The 25,418-nt window shown below is 41.0% G+C and overlaps 3 protein-coding genes across 3 annotated transcripts; 1 reads left to right on the top strand and 2 right to left on the bottom strand.

The window, feature by feature from the left end:
- Window positions 1–45: 45 nt before the first annotated feature.
- On the bottom strand, window positions 46–7,979 carry LOC105015484 (F-box only protein 33). Its single transcript, XM_010878676.5, has 4 exons — window positions 7,412–7,979; window positions 6,558–6,668; window positions 5,690–6,357; window positions 46–5,378 (listed from the first exon to the last, which is right to left on the bottom strand). The coding sequence occupies exons 1-4, from the start codon at window positions 7,837–7,839 to the stop codon at window positions 5,113–5,115; spliced, it is 1,473 nt and encodes a 490-aa protein (XP_010876978.1). The 5' UTR covers window positions 7,840–7,979; the 3' UTR covers window positions 46–5,112.
- Window positions 7,980–8,727: 748 nt separating this feature from the next.
- On the top strand, window positions 8,728–13,549 carry fam177a1 (family with sequence similarity 177 member A1). The gene is made up of 5 exons (XM_020054120.3): window positions 8,728–9,121; window positions 9,593–9,775; window positions 10,121–10,187; window positions 11,361–11,458; window positions 12,562–13,549. Exons 1-5 carry the CDS (start codon window positions 9,053–9,055, stop codon window positions 12,736–12,738), a joined length of 594 nt encoding a protein of 197 aa, XP_019909679.1. The 5' UTR covers window positions 8,728–9,052; the 3' UTR covers window positions 12,739–13,549.
- ppp2r3c (protein phosphatase 2, regulatory subunit B'', gamma) lies at window positions 13,425–25,379 on the bottom strand. The gene is made up of 12 exons (XM_010878675.3): window positions 25,208–25,379; window positions 24,747–24,871; window positions 24,455–24,559; window positions 24,211–24,323; window positions 23,825–23,922; window positions 20,774–20,844; window positions 18,861–18,993; window positions 18,558–18,689; window positions 18,265–18,401; window positions 15,699–15,836; window positions 14,244–14,303; window positions 13,425–13,831 (listed from the first exon to the last, which is right to left on the bottom strand). Exons 1-12 carry the CDS (start codon window positions 25,272–25,274, stop codon window positions 13,640–13,642), a joined length of 1,371 nt encoding a protein of 456 aa, XP_010876977.1. The 5' UTR covers window positions 25,275–25,379; the 3' UTR covers window positions 13,425–13,639.
- Window positions 25,380–25,418: the final 39 nt, after the last annotated feature.

The following is a 25,418-nucleotide window of genomic DNA, read 5'->3' on the forward strand; positions in this document are numbered from 1 at the left end:
AAGGTGTTGAATACAATTTATATATTTAAAAAAACATTCCAAAAATAACACTTTTATAATGCTTTTATTTACTGATTAAAAGAAGAAGCATTCATCCAACATGATTCAAATCAACATTCGGCTGGTTTACCCAATATCTGTCAGTTTTTTTAAAATATACTCTTCCTTCTCTAGCTGTCGTGAAACCTTGGGTCACATTTCTGATCAATAAAATTCTCCCCATACCTGGCATTTTCACCCCTGCTCCAGTGGAATTCCCATTTGCAGATGTACATATAAAATCCAATGCTATGTGCTCATTTGAGACAAAAAGTTGAGACAAAACACACAGGTCCAAATATTTCAACATTTAAGATGGTAAAACCATTTCTGCAAAACAACACTTACAAACTTTAATGTTCATAAATAGAACCTGGACTTTGTGTTGCATAAGAGTATATGTATTGATATATACAAATATGCACTGAGTTTTCATGAATTCCCCCCTCCCCGAAAGCTCATGGTGGCAGCCTAGGTGTTCGCACTGTTCGTGCCCCCATGGTGGCCACTTGTGATGTATGACTTCTTTTATTGCAAACTGTCCTGATTTTAACAAATGCACAACATTCGTACCACTTAAAACTGGGGCCTGCGGGCCAGTCTCATAGAGACCATGTCTGTTACCCACGGTCGCCTTGGAAACAGAGTTTGGCTTCCGAAGAATCAAGATCTTAAAACAATAATAATGATGATAATAAGGCCTAGTATCGTAGCAAGTTATTTTCATTTGTAAGTGACAGGAAGAAAAAAAAAAAAAGGAAAAAAAGAGCCACTGCATAATATGCATTCCACTTGCATAGTTTCTGACATTGCTGTACAGCAAGCCAGCCCTAAAGAGATCTGGCTTGTTTCAAGGTTGCCTCCCTCCTGGCCCACACAACAGTAGACCTCTGGCATGACAGTGGTTCAGGTTTTCAAAAATGGAATAAAACCAAATGCAGGAAGCATAGATTTTCCTCAGATCTCATGACCAAGCATAACACTCTTAATAAGGCTGGCATGAGGTCATTTCGCTGTAAGGTATTGTAGCTCTCTGAACCCAACAAGCTTTTACAGGCAACAGTTAACTCTGAGATGGACCTGCACTCCAAGCAGCTGATTGGAGCTACACATTTTCTTTCAATTCAACAAGATCGATTTGGATTACAAATGCATATAAAGTGTCCAGAAATAATAAAATGTCAAAGAGAACAAAAAAAGGGGTTGTCCAACAAAGTTGTAACCTGTAATAGACCAAGTGAGCATCTTTAACGAAGTATCACCAGTCTGCCATGCCTGTAAACATGCAGTGAGACTGGCCTACACAACTACCTCTGTATGTACACTGAGTGTACTACACTCTACTGGATCCTGGTACTCTTAAGAAAATAAAGAATAAAATAGTAAAAAAATAAGTCATTTCATGCAGACATTTGGCCATTTTCTGTTTGTTTTTAACTCCCCAGTGGAATGTTCCTTACGCGTCTCATAGCAGCTTACAGGTCTGATAGAATCAACCAACCTTGATTTTATCTATACTTAAATTACATTCACTCTTCACAGTGAAACAGGTGCATTTGAAAAGCGAGCTCTACTGTTGTTGACCAAGCCACAGCACAGCTGTGCGCCACATGCGGTCCAACTTAAACCCCTACATTCGGTACGTGTATCATACTTCTAGCGGTATAGTAGCGGTTGTAGAGTAGTCCTGGCTGATTGGCCATTGCCCCTGCCCTCTGCCAGCACGCGGGCACGTCATACGGGTAGTTTCACACTGTGATCTTTGGCAGCTGACGCAAACGCGCTCACAGAAGGGTTTCGTTTGTTTATCCAGTGATTTGTTGGAGAAGAATAATCCGAACGTTCATTCTTTTGTTGAGGCCTGAGCAAATGATCTCTGCTACCCCTCCTCCTCAACTGACAGTAACCCTGAGAAAGGCTTTTCCTGCTCACTGTTACCAAAGTGGTACACCATGTTTTACTTCAAGCACACCATACATCGCCTTCTCTGATGTACGCACTTCTGAAAATGTACACAAACAAACACATGCACGCGCGCGCACACATGCAAAACGTCAACAAAAACATAGAAAAAAAAACACTGAAGCGTAAATTAGTCATCTTTTTGTAACGGTAGATAAATGCTGTACTAGACAATGAACGGAGAACTGGAAACTAACACAGAACGACAGGTGAAATGAAAGCTACTCTGGAATTAGGCACAGCATGAATGGAACTTCAAGATGCTTTTACATTGCAACAATTGACTGGCGTTCTTCCTGTTCCGTTAACAACATCTTAACATACCCTTGTTAAGAACAAACTAACAAGTTAACTCCAAATATAGAGCAGTTGTATCTATATCTTTTTTTGGTGTGGTACTAATAGAGAACAGTTTTAAATAAACACTTTTAGAATCCCTCTTAACATGCATATAGTTTCAATAATCCTTTTCCCCCATATTGCTGATTTTCATGCGCAAACAACAGAGACTAAGAGTAGCCCAGTGGAACCTAGCGTGCAGGCTCATATCTGACAAACAGCTGAACAGCAGTGGATCCCATAGGCTGATTGTTACATTGTATGAATCACGGATCACACTTCTTGCCCTCTGATTCTAGACGTTTCCTGACAAATGTCTTTTCCTTTACATACAGTACGTTGTACCCTGTAATTCTGTTCCTTGACTGTAATGGCTGACTTCAGTGGTACCAATGAAAGGAATTGGCACAGAGGAATGCAACAAGAAGCAATAGCCAACCAACAGATTCACAATCAGATAAAAGGTCAAAAGAAAGCTACTCTTGTCTTTTCCAGGAATGGTACAATCTCAGCAGCACAGAACAAGTTCCCTTAGCTTTACAAGCACGGAAAAAGAGAAAGATGTACGTATATAGGGGGAATTCTGGATAGCAGACGTGTTAAAAAGGTCGCTAGCTTCAAGTAACTGCCCAATATTTCCAGATTTTTTGGAAATATGACCTTGAATAACCTACAATGAGTTTAATTGTTTCCTTTTCCGATAACGGCTTATAAAGCATGTTAAAAAGCTTATTTTCAGTGTTGGAATTGTGTGGGGTTAACCCAACAACAGAATGGGTGTGGGCATGCACCAGCCATTAAAAAGAGAATTTTTCATGTAGAATACCAATTGGCCTTCCAATATTTCTTTAGACAAAGGTTTTTAAACCACTCCCAGGGGCCCGGCAGACCTTCAATGTTGGTTAGCACAACCGATTCAACTTAAATAATAATTAGTCCCTTGATTAGGTGAATGAGCTGCAAATGAACTCAAACGTCTGCCCGTCAACAATGAGCGCGACATCATACTCTTAACCTTTTCAACAGTCTGCTTGAGGGAGGGGTTTGAGATGTTTTAGATATTTGTTTCTCCAATTCATGCTATGGCCACAAATAAGAGTGCGGGATGACTCAATAACATTATTTGGGCACGAGTTAACAGAATACGCACTTTAAAAAGGGTTATTATCACTGGGCAGTCATGTTCACGTTTACATTCTACCACTGAGCAATCAACCTCAGATTCCCTCTACTACTCTGAGCTCTAAAACAGCAAAAACACAATAGAAAATGTCATTAAAAGTAATTTCACAGGATGTTAACCTTCTTAAAAGTGAAACAAGGGAACAAGGCTAGAAAAATAAAACCAACCACCTCTGGAGTGTGTTGTGTTGGGAGCGCCCTTTTCCCAGCATTAGTATTCAGTATTCTGCTCTGCATCACACTCACTGGCCCTCAGAACAGACGGCTTTACATTAAAAGAAAGCCTTCCATGGAAAAAAAAAAAAGTACAGAAAGTGCAAAAATCCTGAGATATGGAACAAGCAAACAAATGCATCCCTCAATCCAACGCTCAGCGGGTGAAACACTGTTCTGGAGTAAGTCAACAAAGCAAGTGCTTTACGCTAAAATGGCGAAGAAGAGAAATATGTGCAAGGAGTAGCTTTTTGCCATTCGTTAAACTCTTTCAACACCTTAATCTTGAAACAAATGTACAACTAAATTGGTTTACCCCGGTGTAAAGGGGACGGTTTGATGGCAAAAACAACTGAATCCAGAAAAGGGGGGGGGGATTTCCAAGGCAACTGTGACAAGAAAAACTGGATTCAACTGACAGACTAGCTGATTGTTTTATACTATACATCCTCATCACCATCACTACCATCACAGTCCTCATCGTCACGTTTTGCCTACCTGAGACAGAGAGGATGTTTCCGAGAGAAGACTGCAGTGTGTGGCTTGCAACACTGGTTCCTGACATAAGTACTGCGGCTTTACGTAGGCAGCTCAAAGGCTCTCAGTGTGAGCGTGTCATCGTGGAAACCTAAGCACTTGATTTCAGCAGAAGTGTATCGTATCCCACCTCCGGGTTGACGAGCAACATCCTCTCCAAAACACAAATGGAAATTGCAGAAAGGGAAGGTACGGGCAGAGAGAGGGCCTAACTACAGTCCATCAACCCTGTCCCTCCTTCTGTCGGAAGACCACTGGACTGAACTGCCCTAACAAGCGGACATACACACGATTCCAACATTGCAAAAAGCCAAGGTGGATTAACTGATAGTTAGGTTATAGTAACTCAGCGCTCATTATGTGAAAAACAGACAGAAAACACAAAGCGAAAAAGGAAAACTTTCCTTAAACCAATCGATCAATTAGCTACTAAACAAATACCCGACTATACTCTCCTATTTATAAGCAGGATATATATAGATAGATATAAATATAGAGCTAATACTGATTAAACACAGCACAAATGATTAGTTCACTCTACAGAGAAGAAAATTAACAAAAACAAAAAAAGAAAGTATGTAAATGAGATAGGACCCAGACGATGAACAGGCCATGGAGACAAACATAGAGCATATTCAGCAGGCCAGACCAGGGATGTGTTCATTAGGGCACGCAGCAGAAAAAAACATCGGAAAACATTTTAAACAGAAAAAAGAAAATAACCATTTCTTATTAGACATGTCCAGGTAGTCCCTCACAGTTTTGGTCTTGTTTTCTTTCATTTGGTGCCTAATGAACACGACCCAGACAGAGGACCGGCCTAGTCGCTGTAGCTCTGGCCTACATGCCCAAGCTGAAACTCTGCATCTCCCGGTGGAAGTGCTGGGTGGGCTCGCTGAGGACCAGGTTGGAGTCCATGGAAGGGTGCCAGACACGCCCCAGGCCCAGGGATACCTCTTTCACCAGGTTGTGGACAGGGTCGCCCTCCATGTAAACCCCCTGTTCTGGGTCAAAGTCGATGCTCTCCTCAGATACAGCCAGGACCTTGAGGCTGGAGCCACGCAGGCGGGAGATGGCAACGAGGTTGTGGGACCACACGGTGTAGCCTGCAGAAACACATTTAACACCTCTGTAAAGATCACACCGTAATCGGAAATGAAAACAAACTCCATTTGATCTATGATATAACATAACACGGCCCCAATGACACTTCAGCCTGAAACTGCACTTCAAGTGCACCAGGAGACAAAACAGACATTAAAAGGAGAGGCTGCGTCCTGAATATATAGTCTGTAACGAAACTGTCAAAGCAACTCATCAAACCCCTCAATCCCTTTGGTTACATGTTCATGTTTCGGCTACACACCGAAACAACACTGAGCTTTGTAACGCTAGCTTCTGACCCCGGCAGACTAACCGTGGATGACCAGGACAGAGAGGTGTATGCAGCGCCAGGCCAGCAGGACCAGCGGGTCCTCGTTGCGGTTGACGCTGAGGTCAGGGAAGCCGCTGTCATCCCTCATCAGAACAAAGTGACTCAGGGTCTTGTTGTACTGCTGGGCTATGAGCTCCAGGTTGCCGTCTGTGACCAAGGCAGAGTAGCTGTCCAGGTGGATCCTCTCCAGGGGCAGACTGGGCTTAAGCACCCTCAGTAGGTCCTGGCTGCACACGTCCAGGGCCATCACGTAGACCCGCAGGTTAGCACTCTGTCGGACCAGGGCCTTCCAGTCTTCGTCACTGGCAGTGCCGTCCAGCGGCTTGGCCTCCAAAGTGACGCCGTTGAGCATCAAGGAGAGGCGGTGCAATGGAGCGCGGTCTCTCCCGGCCAGCAGGTGGCACATCTCAGAGGTGAAGTCACAGAAGTTAAGGGCCAGGGAACGCAGGTGGACCAGACGCTCCAGCTCCACGGGGTAGACCAGGCACTGCAGCTGGTTGTCCAGCAGGCTAAGGTGCTCCAGGGAGCCGGCGCTGTGGTTGGACAGAGAGGCTAGGGAGCAGGGGGTCACCACACCCATCATGAAGGCTGAGGATAGCCACTTCATCTGCCGGCTGTTAGACAGAACCTCCACAAACAACTGCTGGATCCTACACCAGCCCAAAAGGAAAACACAGAGAGACAGAATTTATTTAAGAAAAACCTTACGGGCGGAACGGAGATCCTGTTCATCTATCTCCGTGTGACATAATTCTATGATGAAGAATTTCCACTGCAAACTGTTGACGAATGATGCGACCTGTTTGCTGCCCTGGGGAAGATGTAGGCTAGCCTAAAAAAAGCTACTCACTCTTTGATTTTCTTGCCACCTTGATCAACCTGGTTTAGATAGGCACTGTCCAAAATGCCCTCATCCTGAAGAATGCACGTATCCCCATACAGACTTAATTTCTGGAGATTTCTGAGAGAGAATAGAGGTGGGGGGGAGGCAAGGGAGAGAATGAAGCATGAGCTTTAGTCAACACTGGACAGAATCAACCATAGTGGAGGTCATTCTAATTGTGTTCTGCAAAACAAACAACTGCAAGCACAGTCAAAAGGTTTGTATGTGCTCACCAATTTGCCAGAAGGCCTCAGTAAAAAGCAGCACCTGTTAACATCACACTAGCATTCAACAAAAACATAGCTTTCCCCACAAGACTAGAACTCTAAAATCTCCAGAGCTCTTTCACATTCTAGTGTTTGAATAAACACCAATGGAATATGTTGTTATCAACAATTATTGTTAGTATAGATTTGAGGACCCATTGTTGCATGTAGTACATTGTCAATGTCATATTTGACCTCAGTGGATCAGCCTAATCAGACTGTCTGAGCATGACCACCACGGATACTGCAACCTTATTCAAATGAAAAACATTTCCTTGCAACATTTTTTTGCATGGAATACAGTCTTTAAAGTGACATGTCATATACCAAGCAACTAGATTTTAGTCTGAATAGGCTCAAATAATTTTCAAATCCACGACTCTATCATGTAGTCTACGCAGAAATCCGTACAGGAAAAACATGACCCAATTACGTAATGACATGGGTTTGTTTATAGCTTCTGCGCAGACCCAATAAACACACTCCAATGGACAAATATTGTTTCTGACGCATTTGGATTTAAAAGTGTACTAAATACTGATTGTATCCAACTACCTGTTGTTTCGAATACATCCAAGTACACACAACACCTGGTCCAAATAGGTCATAATTGCTTCTTTCCAGCGATCAGGGAATCGATGGTCGTTTTCGACAGGTTCCATCCTGCTCTCCACTCCATTCAGTGGGCCAAGATATCCTTCCAGAGGCGCAAACTCGAGCTGTAATTCGCGCACAAAGGAGCCGAACTTCCTCATAAGAAATTCTAATCTTGGGGTATGTTCCGTGCCAGAGCCTCCCCCGTTTGAGCCACCTCCAACCCGCAACTTAAGCTCCGTCCAAAGCGATGGGTAAAACAGACACTCCCTCCAACGAGAGCACACGGACGAGGCCCGAAGCTTGTCACGGTCAGACAAGAAGGAAAATATGTGTACGATAAGCTCACTAGGTAAAGCCATGGCTCCGACACCCCCGCACAGAGCCATGGCACAGACCACTAAATTATTATTCCCGGACAGATAGCGCAAATATGGCGGTTGAAGGATTGTGCGACAAACACAACAGTTCCGCTATTCGCTCTCCGCGAAAACAAACACCATCGAGCAGATTTTCCTTCAATACTATTGGATCATACCACTTCTGACTACATGGGTATGATGACAACACTGCAACATTACGCTATGTTAAACACTATTATATAGTTTGATGTCCTTATACATATTCATGTGTATGCACTCATATCTAGAACAATTATTTTTGTCATTTTGTTTTAGTGACGTCTACAAAGGTAGTGTTTCCTTTTCTAACTATTTGTAGTAATGGTTTGACCCAAACTCTGTTATTTTTGCCATACCACTCAAATACACAAGAGGGAGACATTTTCTTGAAATTGAGCCTCCCACACAATGAGTCATTTTGGGGCTCCCTAAAACCGAGAGTCAGTATACTGCACCTGATGTACTGTATTTATAACCATTATTTAACCAGGGAAGTCCCTTGAGAACCATAAGCAGGAGGACGACCTGGCTAAATGCATTTACATACAAGACAGTAAAGAACAACATAAAGTACGATGAAATAGGTACAAACACAAATAAACGTTAAATTCAACTGAATACATGGGACAATTAAATTTCTTTACATTTAAAGGTGTAAAGTGAGACGAGCTAGCTAAGGGTATTTTGCAATTCATTCCATTCATTGGCAGAAGCAAACTGAAATGTATTTTCGTTAACACTGGCATTTTATTATTGGTGTCAGTTTGAATATGAGAAAAATGTAAATAAAAATACCACGTGAACTGGGAACCGCACGTGTAGCTTGTAGTTTTCCTCCAATCAAAACCGCGTCACAAAGTAAGTGGCCGTTTCTCAATCTCATATTCGTTGTCTCACATCAACTCGCCTACAAAATATGAAACGAGACGCTTATAATCGAAGGAATGTTGGTTTTCGACATTGGACTTCTTAGTGTTGATATTCGGGATGTTCTATGCGTATTCTCGTCCTCTGACGTCACCATTTGTAATTGAATATTAGATTAAATATTCAAACAGTTGTTTAATAAACGCGGTGTACGCACCAATCCAAAGACAAAATGGACGGAAGCATGTGAGCCTGCTGTTCCCAATTCCAGGTTTAGGGAGGAGACTGGATCTCTTGAATATATCGACTTCTGCCGAGAGCGGAGGGAAGTGAGATGGCAGAGCTGTCGCTGTTTGTCACAAATGTAAACATATCTTTGGGGCAAACTATGGACACTGAAAAGGTGCGAATATAAAAATTATAATGTTCTTGTTTGTCCAATAACAAAACGTGTGTTTATGTTGTCTTTTAGAGTAGCTAGCCAACGTTTCCTTGTTGACGTTACTTCCTTGTACTATAGCTTCCGTACTGTGCAGTAGTTGGCTAATGTACCTAGCTAGTTTGTTTATGTATCAAAATGTCAAAGTTAGTATTAATAAAGGGGAGCAAATCTAGCTATGTCGAACGTGAATACACGTGGATTCTGCAGGCCATTGCTTATGTTTACCTACTAATAGCTATCTACCATATTAAGCTACGTCGTTCCACTCTACTGAGTAATCATCTCTCCTGACATATTTCAAATGCCTGACAAATTTCAACAATCCTATACTATAGGTACCTGTATTAAGCTTTGTAGTTGTTACATGGTTATACAAATATTTTTCAAACACACGGCTTGAGGATCATTGACATTTTTTTTAATAATTGGCAGAGCTCAAGTATGGTGAAGGAATTTGAGTGTGTGGAGCTAGGAGACATGGGGATGAAGAAGCAAAAGGTACCTAAAAGAACAATTTACTTTGCCAGTGGCGAGACCATGGAGGAATACAGTACAGACGAAGAAGATGATGAAGAAGTGCAGGCTTCTATAGCTGTCAAGACCTCCACTGACCCGGTTGGATTCTTTGTCCTTTTACATTACCATCTATTGTTAACAGTCTTAACTTTTTCAGTGTAAAGAACTGTTTATTAATAGAAATTGATCAGCCATGACCAACTTGTTCATTTCTTAAGAATGTAGAGTTCTGTGTTGCCCTATTGATGGTCAAGCCTAATTGATGAAAAGTGTTTTTTCATGAGTGAGTTTAATGAATACTATTCATGGACAAGAACTCTGCTGGCCTAAAACAATCCATTGTTTAATTCCAGATGTATTTCCTCTCTTATACATATAACACCCTGGCCTGTACCCACATTAACTTATTCACTTTTATGTTGTTGTTACACATTTTTGTCATAGTCCAAGTTGACCTGGGGTCCATACTTTTGGTTTCACATGTGGAGAATGGCAACCTCAACTATTTCAGGTAAATATGGCAGTATGTATACTAGTCTTTAAAGAACCTATTACAGTTGTGCTCATAAGTTTGCAAACCCTGGCAGAAATTGTGAAATTCTGGCATTGATTTTGAAAATATGACTGATCATGCAAAAAATGATAGTGATCATATGAAGCCATTTTATTATCACAGTTGTTTGGCTCCTTTTTTAAATCATAATGAAATCAGCCAAATGGCCCTGATAAAAAATGTACGTAACCTTGAATGTTTGGCCTTGTTAAGGACACATAAGGTGACACACACAGGTGAAAATGGCAATTAAAGATGCTGCATGGTCGAGTTGCCAGAAAGAAGCCTTTACTGTGCCAATGCCACAAAAAAGCCCGGTAACAATATGCCCGACAACACCTTGACACGCCCTTACAGCTTCTTGCACACCGTAATTTGGAGTGATGAGACAAAAACAGTGCTTTATGGTCACAAACATGTTTGGAGAGGGGTCAACATGGCCTATAGTGAACAGAAAACCATCCCACTGTGAAGCATGGTGGTGGCGGCTCACTGATGTTTTGGGTGTGTGAGCTCTAAAGGCACAGGGAATATTGTGAAAATTGATGGCAAGATGAATGCAGCAGGTTATCAGAAAATACTGGCAGACAATTCTTCTGCACAAAAGCTGCGCATGGGATGCCCTTGAATTTTCCAGCACGACAATGACCCTAAGCACAAGACCAAGTTCACGCTCCAGTGGTTACAGCAGAAAAATAGGAAGGTTCTGGAGTGGCCATCACAGTCCCCTGACCATCATTGAGCCAGTCTGGGAAGATCAAGTGTGCGGTTCATTCAACTAAAGACATTTACAAAAGACTGTACGCTGTCATAGATGCTAAAGGAGGCAATACACAGTATTAAGAACTTAGGGTATGCAGACTTTTGAACAGGGGTCAGTTAATTATTTTCTTTGCTGCCATGTTTGGTTTTATGGTTGTGCCATTCTGTTATGACCTACAGTTGAATGTGAATCCCATAAGAAAGAAAAAACATGTTTTGCCTGCTCACTCATGTTTTCTTTACAAATGGTACATATATTACCAATTCTCCAAGGGTATGCAAACTTTTTGAGCTCAACTGTATATGTGAGTTAAAATGAAGCCTATGCAAATGTGATTCTGTAATACTGTGCCTCTGGCTTTCTTTCAGTTTGTGACTATCTTGGGGAGAGAATGGCGTCGTTATTTGGCATAACTTCACCAAAGTACCAGTATGCTATTGATGAGTACTACAGAATGAAAAAGGAGGTATGTTTCTCTACTGTTTTTGCATCTATAGCTCTGGAAAAAATTAAGAGACCACTGCAAAATTCAGTTTCTCTGGTTTTACTATTCATAGGTATGTGTTTGAGTAAAATGAACAGTTTTGTTTTATTCTATGAACTACTAACAACATTACTACCAAATTCCAAATGAAAATTGTAATTTAGAGTATTTATATGTAGCTTGGCTCCACAAGTAGCTCGGCTTTGTTTGATGGCTTGTGACCATCCATCTTCCTCTCGATCAAATTCCAGAGTTTTTCAATGGGGTTCAGGTCTGGAGATTTGGCTGGCCATGACAGGTTCTTGATCTGGTGGTCCTCCATCCCCACCTTGATTGACCTGGCTGTGTGGCATGGAGTGTTGTCCTGCTGGAAAAATTTTTTCTCAGAGTTGGGGAACATTGTTAGAGCAGAAGGAAGCAGGTGTTCTTCCAGGATAACCTTGTTCTTGGCTTGATTCATGCGTCCTTCACAAAGACAAATCTGCCTGATTCCAACCTTGCTGAAGCATCCCCAGATTCCCGATCCTCCACCAAGTTTCACAGTGGGTGCAAGACACTGTGGCTTGTAGGCCTCTCCAAGTCACCGTCTAACCGTTAGAGGACCAGGTGTTGGGCAAAGCTTTGCACGACTTCAGGCCTGCCCCAAGGAGTCTGTTTCGAACCGTCCTCGCCGGGCACTTCACCCCAGCTGCTGTTTGCCATTCTTTTTGTAGGTCACTTGATGTCATTCTATGGTTGTTGAGTGACATTCGAATGAGTTGACGGTCATCTCAGTCAGTCGTTTTCGCCCTCTGCCAGTCATCACCTAATCACTACCTCATTAAGTAAAATGAGGTGTGCCTGTGTTGGAATTTAACAGACACTGGAATGGAATAGCTGCCATATATGTAGAGATGCTGATTTAAGGAGTGGTCTCTTCATTTTTTCCAGAGCTGTATTTTACAGACCTTGGAATGCTTATTATTTGTTACTAACCCTACCTTAATACTACTTTTTACAATATATGAATGCAACCCAGACAGTTGACCGACGTAGTTGCTGTAGAGGTTTGTAACATCCCTACAAATTCCTTTTTTGAATGACAGGAAGAAGAGGAGGAGGAAGAGAACCGGCTGTCAGAGGAGGCAGAACGTCGTTTTGAAGAGCACAGTCAGAAGGTCAAGCAGCCAGCCACGGATCAGCCAGAGTGCAAAGCCTCCTTGGAGTTGGATCCAGATGCAACACCTGATGCCAACAGATTACCTGCCCTCGTTCCAACCTAACAGTTCAATTAAATATACATTTCTATTGTTCTCATTTTAACAGGTCGCTTCCTCAGCCTTTTGTTGCTGTACGATAGTTTTCTTATTTGGATATTGTATTGATTTATTGATGTAGCCTGCATTGTCTATATGCTTGGACTTTTGTGTGCAATGAACATTGCTGCTTTGTGTCAGTGAAGGAGCACACTGACAAGATGTCTAATGCCGATTTAACTCTTTATGGGTTGAAGAGATTTTGTACGGTTTCTTTAATGTACATATTAACAGTTTGCTGTTAGCTGGAAAAACCATGAGGTTTAATGTTATAAGAATAACTATTTGTTAGGGAATTTACATATTATGTTTGTCAACCATGCAGCCAATCCTTTCATTTTGTTACAAAAGTGGTTATCTAGCCTTTTCAGAAGGTTCAACATGAGGGGCCCATGAATGGCACAGAGACTGCCTCGCAGTCAGATAAGGAATCGCAAGACCAGGGTTTGAATCCCGCATGCCGGCTGAGCAAGGGGCGTGATAAGAACCTGATTGGCATCATATGTGCTTTGGAAGACTCGAATTGTTAGGATTAGTACTTTTTAAATTGTGCAAAGGTAACAAAGAGTTTGAAATACCTATACAATGATATAATGAAAAGATTAAATCTTCCCATCTTCCACTGCTTTACCCAACAAAAGTCAATAAAGGCAAACGTGTTATCATTTATTAAGGGAAAACCAGTTTCATTTGAAGGCTTTTTAAAATATGAGTGGCATACATTTACATTTCTACATTATGTACTGTACATTAATAAACATTTAACTGGAACTACGACTTTGAGGTATTGCAGAGTCTTGAACATGGGAGTGTGTCTTCAACTATAACATCCTCTTCTTGCTTAGTCCTTTCCAGTTTGACAGAAGATTTATGTATCATCAAGGTCAGCAGTGCTGTTGTCATTGTCGTTAGCAACAAGAACTTCCCTGTTTTCATAGGTCCAAAAGCCATTTAGATCAATGAGGATGCTGGTTACTGTGTCTCCTTGGCTACTGTTCACAAGATCCTGCAATGTAATCTTGCACGGATCCTTTGGCTTCACCATGTCAAAGATCTCATCCTGAAGGCACAACATACCAAATGGTTTCAAACTGACTTATGGTCATTGGAATTCATCATTTTTTAAATAAAAAAAATAGAACAGTTAAAGCCTGTTCAAACCTTTCAGAGACCAAATTATGTAACAGCATGACAAATTTGCATCAATGTTAAAATTGGTATCATCAAATTTGGGGAGACAAGGCAGCAGAACTCAACAGCTAATTGGCACTATTACTTATGGTAAAATCACAACAACTGCTTGACACTAACAACCTCATCCCTCTAGGTAAGAGTTTCCAGCTGACCAGTTTTAACACTTATATAACCTAACCAGTAGTATAATACCCAACTGGTGTAATGTATCCTGTCTTAACTGAAGCTTAATTATTTTTCCATGGTGAATACAGCTACATGGGTCAAAATCTTATTACCTTGACATCCTGGAAGGATACTGGCTCTTGTCCATGGATTTTCATCTGTTCCTGAATGGCCTGGTGGAAAAAGAGATGTTTTTACATGATCTATTAACATTTTTATTACATTACAGATCATTAATTTAGTTGTCTATTTAACAATGTCCAAACAAAATGTCACCTCTGCATATAAACCAACTCTTCCAGATTTGTGCTGGGGCTGCCACACTAGGCTGCTGGTTATTAGACAAGCAACATATTTTTCACCTTGCCAGCCCAGTGATTCAACCCAGCATCTTTTCAGTTATTGATCAGATGCTCAAACCTTCATTTTACACACTGGACTACATCAATATTCACTCTTATAAAAATAACTTTATTAGTCAGAGTAACTGATTAGTTAGGCTCATTAGGTTTGCCTAAATCACTTTCAAATAACAGAATACTTTGTTTAGATCAATCCCAACAAGAAAAGGACCCAGGCAAGCCTAGTTCATTCGAACCGCACGTGGACGGGATGAATGTTGTTGCCCGGGCAGGATTCGATCCGGGGTCTCCTATGTGACAGGCTGTCTTTAACCACTACCCCACTAAGCCATACGTGTGCCGAGTGTCTATATAGTGTCTTGACATTGGATCATTATGTCACACATTAACATCACACCAAGTTTGAATATTTAGCTAGACACCATTAAGCATTGTGTTAAACCGATTAACGTTTCTCAAGTTTATCTCCACCGCAAATAGCATCTATGAATTGTATGGCTATTGCCGCTGGCCGTTTAAACAGCTTATAAACCAGTAATAGGCTTTACCAGTATCTACTAACTTACTACTTGGAATAGTTATAAGAATTGAGCAATTGCTAGCGAGACTGAAGATGAACTTTACACTGCCAGAGCTATTTCAATTCATGGCACAACAACATTGGTTTTCTTTCATTTGTAAATTACATTGATACAGTAACTATAAATATAGGTGACGTTAACTTACTTTTTCCATCGAGTGAAAAGACAAGAGAATTGTGGAAACCCCTCCTCTTTTACTGCGCAAAGTGTTGTGATCTATATTAGCCCAAAAAGCATGCACAGATGCATACTTCGAAAATCCACCAGAAATAGACCCAATATAACCATAAAGAGTTTTATTTTAGGCTTACTATAACATAGCTACTGAAGGTTGTAGCCAGCAAAGTTTTTGTCAATCCTGAACAAATCCTAATGCATAATTAGTTTTGACTATGGCGTGGCTCGAACACGGTTGCCTGCATGGCAGCCCGCTTCTCTAACTACCACGCTATTTAACAAGGGGTAGTCAGTCATTCACTCACTCACTCACTCACTAAGAGACATTCGCTCTTCTTGGCCGGCTCCGCTTAACACTATCCGGCAAAAAAGGACAAATACATTTGAATCAAATTGTAATGCAGTTCAGTTATCTCCGGCACAGTGTTATGTCAGTTATCCGTCTCACCCTGAAAAAGTAGTTGAGCGCAAAGACATTGAGGTAGCCTTTATTCTCCATGTCTAGTAGCTTGAATATGTACTGCAGCGCTGCAGGCTCCTTCCTGTTCTCCAGAGCCAGAACAAAGTCCAGATATGTCTTATAGTCCTAGGAGACATAAAAACAAAGTCAGGACCAGATCTAGTTTGAAATCAGCTTATCACATTCCAAATGTAGTGTTCATAATTTAAACCTTAACCCCCTGAGACCCTGTGTCCACTTATGAGGGCACTCTGTTTCAGTAAAATAAACCCAATGTCATCATACGAGGACATCATTTTACCCGAAAAGTACTTCCTGTTCAAAGACAATGCTTAGATATATTTATCAGGTCCTGCTAATCCCACATAGCTAAGAGAAAATACAAATGCATACATTATCAAAGCTCAAGTCTTAGGATGTTAAATGATTGGAACCCTTGATAAAGATAGGCAAATAAATGCTGTATAAAATACACATCACAGGTAATGATCTATATTGTACTTTTCAAAACATGGAAAAAATATTGTATTTAATTGGGAATTAACCAAAATCATAACCAAATTATAACTATTTCCTAAAGATTTAAATGTCAAAATTCACCCATCATAACAGCACTGAGACCTGTCCTATGATTCTTTAAAATATCTGAGAACACAGTCTATGCGGAGTGACTCCCCTCTTAAGATCACAGGTTTTCAATGGGATTCATGTAGAGTAGTTTGATGCAGTTGACCTTAAAAAAGCCCAGTGGTAGGAAAACAATATTTTACAGTGCGTATAATGCTTCCTAAATACTCATCCTTCAAAACGCCAAACCAACCGCAGGTGTGCATGTCCAAATACATCAATTTTAATCTAATCATAGCAATCCTAGTGCCAATGGCAATTAGCATTTTCAGCGGGTTACATTCTTCTGCTCTTTTTTGTTCCATTTTTTTTCCTGGCAACCATTGAGCCATTGGCATGGAAAAACTGGCATGTACCTCACTAACTGTGGCCAATTAATTCTTCTTTTCCTCCCAAACTATCTTCCTCACTGTGTGTGGTGCCAAGATGGGCTTTTGTCCTCAACCAGGCAGGTCTACCACTGCCTACTGGTTTACTGTGATTATTGCCCTAATCATGGGAAGTGATATAGGTAGTCAAATTTTTTGTACATGTTGCCTAACTTAACAATGTATCTCTTTCATGTGTTCTTTGCCTTTCCCCATGGTGGTGGTTGACAAATGGATTTTACTTGAATGTTTACCCTTTTATATCCCAGTGAAACAGGATGCTATGAAAGGCTGCTATACATTTCTTTAAGACGGAGAAGTATCTAGTGTTATATCTTTTGCAGTAGTTTTTGCAAATTTTTATCAAAGGTGCAAATCATTTTGGAAGTGCCTTTTTTGTTATGTTATTTTACCTCCTGGTGGACTCGGAGGAGTCAAGGACGTCTATGTCCTACAAAGCAGATTCTGCAAAGCCTTTTTGGTTCTTTTCAACTTTAATTTCTATTGAAGTTCAACTGCTTGCAAAGAGGTCCTATTACTACACAGCTAGTCAGATTCAAGCGAGGGAATGACAAAGGGAAGAAATCACCCTAGAAACAGTGGCACTACCATGATGACCTCCTGCCAACAAATCCAGAGATGGACATTTTGTCTCATCTGAGATATTATGCGCAATCATTGCAAAACATTTTTTTTAAATAACTTGCTTGTTTTCAACAACGTCAGCATCAAAACTTTAAATGTAATAGTTTGTCGAAAATTCATATTTAATTATTAATTAATTCATCTTCTTCCGCTTATCCGGGGCCGGGTCGCGGGGGCAGCAGTCTAAGCAGGGATGCCCAGACTTCCCTCTCCCCAGACATTTCCTCTAGCTCTTCCGGGGGGACACCGAGGCGTTCCCAGGCCAGCCTCCAGCGTGTCCTAGGTCTTCCCCGGGGTCTCCTCCCGGTGGGACAGGCCCGGGAACACCTTCCCGGGAAGGCGTTCAGGAGGCATACGGAACAGATGCCCAAGCCACCTCAGCTGACCCCTCTCGATTAATTATTTTTATCTAAAGATTCACAGTAATGTTTTCCAACCACCATATTCACGATAATGGGCCAGCTAGAGAAACTCACCTCATGTAGCATCTGGAGGTTAAAGTTCACTCCCACCCCGATGACGTAATCGCCAAAGCACACAAGCTGTGAGTGGCTGTAGGAAATAGTTTGCTGATTTGGAATGATCAAATTTAACCAGTTGTTTGGTCAGTGTACAGTTTAAGAAAATCAATGCTACCATGACAGATTACTGAATGTAGTTTGAAGTGTTTTGGAATAGTTTTCCACTTGCAATGCAGATTTTCTGTAGTGGGACGAACAGTTTCCATTTATGAATTTGGACAATGCTAATAATGCTAATTACAGCCGGGGACAGAGCTGAATAATGCATGGTTGGAAAAAATTACTCTATGCCCATTCTGTACACATTTTTGGTTAGTGAACTATGATTTTTTTGAAAAACTATCCATTTAATATGTACAGTCAAATAGTTTTAAAACAGAACACAGTTTTTACCATCTCTCCGTCATAGGTGAGGCACTCCTGGTACACCCGGTCCAGAAAGACACCGGTCAGAGTGCCTGTCCCATACCGACACAGCTCCTCCTTACTGAGCATGCCATTGTGGTCCTTGTCCAGATTCAGATACTGACCTGCAAAAAGACACACAATATCAACCCTGTTAGAAAGACTGCCTGGACAGAGAACACCTAAACTACATCCTAGTTTCTATCTAGAAATGGGTCAATGGCTTCATAGGAGTCCAATGAGGTCTATTACGCTATTTCAGTGATTTAGCCACTGTTTACCGTAAACTCGAAGAGCAGAGGGGGCAGAGAACCAGTTGGATTCCTGGCTCTCCTTGGACAGCTCCTCATCTCTCAGTTCCAGCAGATCGTCCAGAAAGCTGCAGGCCAAGATATCTTGGATCTTAATTTTCCCTGAAAATAAACAATTGAGGGAGCATGATTTTAATCTTGTGAACACCAACGATTCAGTTGTCGGTATGCAGAACCATTGTAATTCTAAAAATAGGGATTATAAAAGATCTGCATACATGCATACATCTGCACATTTTACAATTTTTTGGGGGGTAATGATCGTTAACGGACCTGTCCGTAGAGGATCAAGGAAAAAGAAGAACTTGCGAACAGCAGTGCAGACATAGAAGGAATAGAATGACTTCTCCAGGCCGTCAAGCTGAGGGAGTGTAGGGATCAACTCTAAAATGTAGTTCTCCAAATCCTTTAACAGAACACAAACACCAATTTCAAGCAATCTGTTTTTCAACCTACATTGAATCAGGCAAATTACTTAAAACATAGAATGCCCCACTTACCTACACACCATATACTCCACACTTGCAGGGATTTGGGGAATTTTTCATGTGACAGCACTGAAGAAATGACACTTTGCTACAATGTAAAGTATTGAGGGTACAGCTTTTGTAAGTGTAAATTTGCTGTCCCCTCAAAATAACTCATCACACAGCCATTAATGTCCAAACCGTTGGCAACAAAAGTGAGTACCCCCCTAGGTGAAAATGTCCAAATTGGGCCCAATTAGCCATTTTCCCTCCCCGGTGTCATGTGACTCATTAGTGTCACAAGGTCTCAGGTGTGAATGGGGAGCAGGTGTGTTAAAATTTGTGTTATTGCTCTCACACTCCTTCATACTGGTCACTCGAAGTTCAACATAGCACCTCATGGCAAAGAACTCTCTGAGGATCTGAAAAAGAGAATTGTTGCTCTACATAAAGATGGCCTAGGCTACAAGAAGATTGCCATGACCCTGAAACTGAGCTGCAGCACGGTGGCCAAGACCATACAGCGGTAAAACAGGACAAGTTACACTCAGAACAGGCCTCGCCATGGTCAACCAAAGAAGTTGAGTGCATGTGCTCAGCATCATATACAGAGGTTGTCTTTGGGAAATAGACATAGGAGTGCTGCCAGCATTGCTGCAGAGGTTGAAGGGGTGGGGGGTCAGCCTGTCAGTGCTCAGACCATATGCCGCACACTGCATCAAATTGGTCTGCATGGCTGTCATCCCAGAAGGAATCCTCTTCTAAAGATGATGCACAAGAAAGCCCACAAACAGTTTGCTGAAGACAAGCAGACTAAGGACATGTGTTACTGGAACCAAGATAAACGTATTTGGTTCAGATAGTGTAAAGTGTGTGTGGCGGCAACCAGGTGAGGAGTACAAAGACAAGTGTGTCTTGCCTACAGTCAAGCATGGTGGTGGGAGTGTCATGGTCTGGGGCTGCATGACTGCTGCCGGCACTGGGGAGCTACAGTTCATTGAGGGAACCATGAATGCCAACATGTGCTGTGACATACTGAAGCAGAGGATGATCCCCTCCCCTTGGAGACTGGGCCACTGGGCAGTATTCCAACATGATAACGACCCCAAACAAACCTCCAAGACGACCACTGCCTTGCTAAAGAAGCTGAGGTTAAAGGTGATGGACTGGCCAAGCATGTCTCCAGACCTAAACCCTATTGAGCATCTGTGGGGCATCCTCAAATGGAAGGTGGAGGAGCGCAAGGTCTCTAACATCCACCAGCTCTGTGATGTCGTCATGGAGGAGTGAAAGAGGATTCCAGTTGCAACCTGTGAAGCTCTGGTGAACTCCATGCCCAAGAGGGTTAAGGCAGTGCTGGAAAATAATGGTGGCCACACAAAATATTGACACTTTGGGCCCAATTTGGACATTTTCAGTTAGGGGTGTACTCACTTTTGTTGCCAGCGGTTTAGACATTAATGGCTGTGTGTTGAGTTATTTTGAGGGGACAGCAAATTTACACAAGCTGTACACTCACTACTTTACATTATTTCAGTGTTGTCACATGAAAAGATATAATCAAATATATGCAGAAATGTGAGGGGTGTACTCACTTTTGTGAGATACTGTATAGACTCACAGAAGTAGCTGTGTCCAGCCACATCGTACAGACTCAGTATTTACAGACTCACGGAGGTAGCCCTGTCCAGCCTCCTCATACAGACTCACAATACTTACAGACTCACGGAGGTAGCCCTGTCCAGCCACATCGTACAGACTCAGTCCAATTCTTGTCTGGTGAAGCCACACTGGAATACGAGTCAAAAACCATCATCAGACTTATAAAATACCAGCGTTACCGTATTCCCAAAAACCATTCAGCTACTATGAAACTTTCACTGTTACCAAACCAAAAATGTTCACCAAACCCACCAATAATTGCTACATTTACAATGCATCTATTTGAAGCTACTGTAGAATCTTTAATGAAAAAAAATGACAAAATCAGGTCTCCTTTATACAGGTAAATATTGAATAGTTTGGCCCGGAGAAATGTAACAAATCCAAAAGTCCTAAACAGACCTAGGGTACAAGGACTGACCATTCACCAGAATTACAGCTGTGTTCATAAGTTTGCATGACCTGGCAGAAATTTTGAAATGTTGGCATTGATTTTAAAAACATGACTGATCATGCAAAAAAAACTGTCTTTTATTTAAGGATAGTGATCATATGATGCCATTTATTATCACATAGTTGTTTGGCTCCTTTTTAAATCATAATGATAAAATAAATCACCCAAATGGCCCTGATCAAAAAATTACATATCCTTGAATGTTTGGCCTTGTTACAGACACACAAGGTGACACACAGGTGAAAATGGCAATTAAAGGTGAATTTCCCACACCTGTGGCTTTTTTAAATTGCAGTTAGTGTCTGTGTATAAATAGTCAATGAGTTTGTTAGCTCTCACATGGATGCACTGAGCAGGCTAGATACTGAGCCAAGGGGAGCAGAAAAGAACTGTCAAAAGACCTGCAAAACAAGGTAATGTAACTTTAATTTTGGAAAATAATATTTCCAAAGCCTTGCAAATGCCAGTCAGTACTGTTCACTTATTAAGAAGAGGAAAATTCAGGGATCTCGATACCAAGCCGAGGTTAGGTAGACCAAGAAAGATTTCAGCCAAAACTGCCAGAAGAATTGTTCGGGATACAAAGAAAAACCCTTAGGTAACCTCAGTGTGGTTGTTTCAAGGAGCACAATACAACAATACTTGAACAAAGATGAGCTGCATGGTTGAGTTGCCAGAAAGAAGCCTTTACTGCGCCAATGCCACAAAAAAGCCAGGTTACAATATGCCAGACAACACCCTGACACGCCTCACAGCCTCTGGCACACTTTAATTAGAAGTGACGAGACCAAAATAGAGCTTTATGGTCACAACCAGGGATGTGCAATGGACCATATTTTACTATCCGTATAGTATGTGGTGTTATTCGAATAGTATTTGGTTAACCAAAATACATGTTTTTAAAAACTACCGATACCAGATGAGCTCTACTCAGTGGTTCCCAAACCTCTCCTGGGGACCCCCCCAGCCATCTCACAGTTTAGTTTTCTGATTCAACAGGTAAGGGTTTGTTAATTAGATAATTAATGTGTGCTAGCACTGGGAAACATCTAATAGATGGAATGGCTTGGGGGGGCACCAGGAGAGGTTTGGGAAACCCTGTACTACATTACGCGTGGAGGACAGGGTGTTTTTCTCATGTAACATCGGCTCAATGACTGTTTGTGTGACTAACAAAGCGACTGCGTGTATGGAGGAAGCCGTGTGGTTGACACGCAAAACTACAGAACTAGAAGACAATATTAAGCAGCACACAACATTGAGATGGGATGGAAGAGCCTAGAGAAGCTAGTTAGCTAAGCTAACCAGCTATATCCTATTTGCGTAAATCCCTATTTTCTGCACTCTCAACCACCTTTCAATTCCACAGCTGAACCTCACGCAGCATTTTGTGGCCAAATATTTATTTCCAGAGGTAACATTAATTCAGTAAATATATTCCATCTTCCCTTGAATTAGTTAACTTTCATCCACTTGCTAACAGTAGACAAAGAAGTATATATTGTGTCATTCTGACTGACTGGGCCCGACCACACTACTACCACTTTGATTGAGGAACGTAAACAACAAACATGTGCGAAGGAGTCCATGTTATAAAAATGACATGTCATACGTAATATGTAAAAAATATAAGATTGGAATTTTTTTTTAAACTACCAAAGAACAACATATGTAAAAAAAAATTAAAAATTAAAAAGGGGGTTAATTGAATACACACAAGTATTTGAATACTAAATACATTTTGGGTATTCAAATATTCGACTATCCCTAGTCACAACCATAAGCGCTATGTTTGGAGAGGGGTCAACTAGCCCTATAGTGAACAGAATACCATCCCCACTGTGAATCAGGCAGTCAATTTGCATGCTTCTGCACGAAAGCTGCGCATGGGACGTTCTTGGACTTTCCAGCACGACTATGACCCTAAGCACAAGGCCAAGTTGACCCTCCAGTGGTTACAGCAGAGAAAGATGAAGGTTTCTGTAGTGGCCATCAGTCTCCTGACCTTAATATCATCAAGCCACTCTGGGGAGATCTCAAATGTGTGGTTCATGCAAGACAACCAAAGACTTAGCATGACCTGGAGGCATTTTGCTAAGACAAATGGGCAGCTATACCACCTGCAAGAATTCGGGGCCTCATAGACAACTATTACAAAAGACTGCACGCTGTCAATGATGCATAAGGGGGCAATACACAGTATTAAAAATGTAGGTTATGCAGACTTTTGAACAGGGGTCAGTTTATTTTTTTCCTTGTGGCCATGTTTTTTTCCATGATTGTGCATGATCTGTTATGACATACAGTTGAATGTGAATTCCATGAGAAATAAAAGACGTGTTTTGTCTGCTCACTCATGTTTTCTTTACAAATGGTACATATATTACCAATTCTCCAAGGGTATGCAAACCTTTGAGCACAACTGTAGAATATTTGGTTCTGACGCTATACTGTTTGTTTGAATTTACATTGTTTACAAATGTAATTGTAAAACAAGCTTATACAGTTATGACAACAAAAGTAATATATATTAAAAAAAATTGGTAGCTGTTTAATCTACTGCTGAAGTCCCAACATGCATATAGCAAGTAACTAAGCATTCTATCTTTAAGTTATGGACAAAAGACAATAAGAGAAATGGATGAGAAACTGACCTTTCCTCATGACATAGTTGAAGAACTGCATAATTGATATTCTGCCATATGGATCATTGTGGAGGAGTTTGGCATACACTCTGGCAGTGAAGAACTGCCTGGGAGAAAAAAGGAATTCCATTCAAAGTTATCATGTCAGAAATGGTGTTGGAGTATAATTTCCCCGTGTCAAACAAAGTCGTGGAGTGTTTTCATCTGTCATACACCATTGCAAAAAGAACATGTTAAAACAATAACATTTACTCTAAATGCATCATGACTAAATAGTTGTTGAATTCCCACGATTTTGGTTTCAAATATCTTACTGAATAATTTTTTTTTTGTAATAAACTCACAAATGTGCATTTATTTCACTTTTTAAAAGTACTAAGACATTATGCACTCACTTGCACTTTACCCCTGCTTTTTCTCCAACCTTCAGAAAACTGTCATAGCTTATCATTGCCTCCTCTCCTGTCATGGGTGGCACTTGGTGTTTGTCCAGTAGAAACCAGAGGTTCTGGATAGCAGAAAGAATATTTAGCTTAAATAATAAGATATGACTGCTTGAATATTTCAGAGATTTGGTTACTTCTAAAACTTCATATTTGACAAAATATTTGTTTGATTTAGCCCGGATGTCAGTCTCACCTGCAACTCCTCATTGTCTAGAAGCTCCCGGCTCTTCCTTTGAAGAAAAACGGCTCTAGACTCCTCTCGCAATTTCTGCAGGAGAACTTCATCCTCTGCAGGAAGCTATAAGGACCACAAAGATATAGGACCAGTTCAAAAGTGAAACAAAAGCAGGCTAATACAAAAGTGTTTGATGACATGTCTAAAATATCAATTTATTTTAAACCATAAAGCATTTGAAAATAAAACATTTAAATAGTTAACATTTCTTTGTTAAAATGTTTTAATGTCAGAACGGTCGATTGCTTGCCCTGTAGTAGAAGCGTGGAATGTTCTTATAGTTTTCTCTATTGCTTCCTCCTCCCCTCCACTCTGTGTAGTATTTACTGAAGAGTGCTGTCTCTTCTGCTTTCTTCTCCTCCTCAGTCCTCTCGTCTGAAATGAATAAATGATAAAACAACAAGAGGCTGTGTGAATGTTCAATAATTCCAATGCTGCCAAGTGTGTAATAGTAGATCACTGCAGTAGTGTAAATAACGTGTCTAACGTTAGCTAGCTAGCCAAATATCGTTAGTCAGTTAATCATTTGCTAATGTCTAGCTTACTTTTAGTTGTGGGACAAGGCTAGCCTCAGTTGTATAGATAACGTAACGTTACTAACACAAAAAAGTAAAAGGCTAACTACTGTACAGTGGTTAGCTAACAAAAAGTAGCTAGATACGCTCCTCCATAAACAAAACAGAAAGAGTATACCTGGTGGAAGCCACTAACCTTTCTTGGAGGATGCCAATCTTCTTTTCAAAAGCTCTTTCCAGTGCACTACCTCGCCGTTTGCCATTTTTATTTCTGTTCATTCGTAATAACATGAAAATAAGTTAAGCACTCGTATTAGAACTCCTAGAGATGTTTTTTTTTTTTTAATACGTCTGAGATGGTTAGCGCTCTTGTGATTGGTCAGTTTTCTATGTGACCTCTGAACTAC

This window comes from Esox lucius, chromosome 15 (genome assembly GCF_011004845.1).
Source record: "Esox lucius isolate fEsoLuc1 chromosome 15, fEsoLuc1.pri, whole genome shotgun sequence".
NCBI lineage: Eukaryota > Metazoa > Chordata > Actinopteri > Esociformes > Esocidae > Esox > Esox lucius.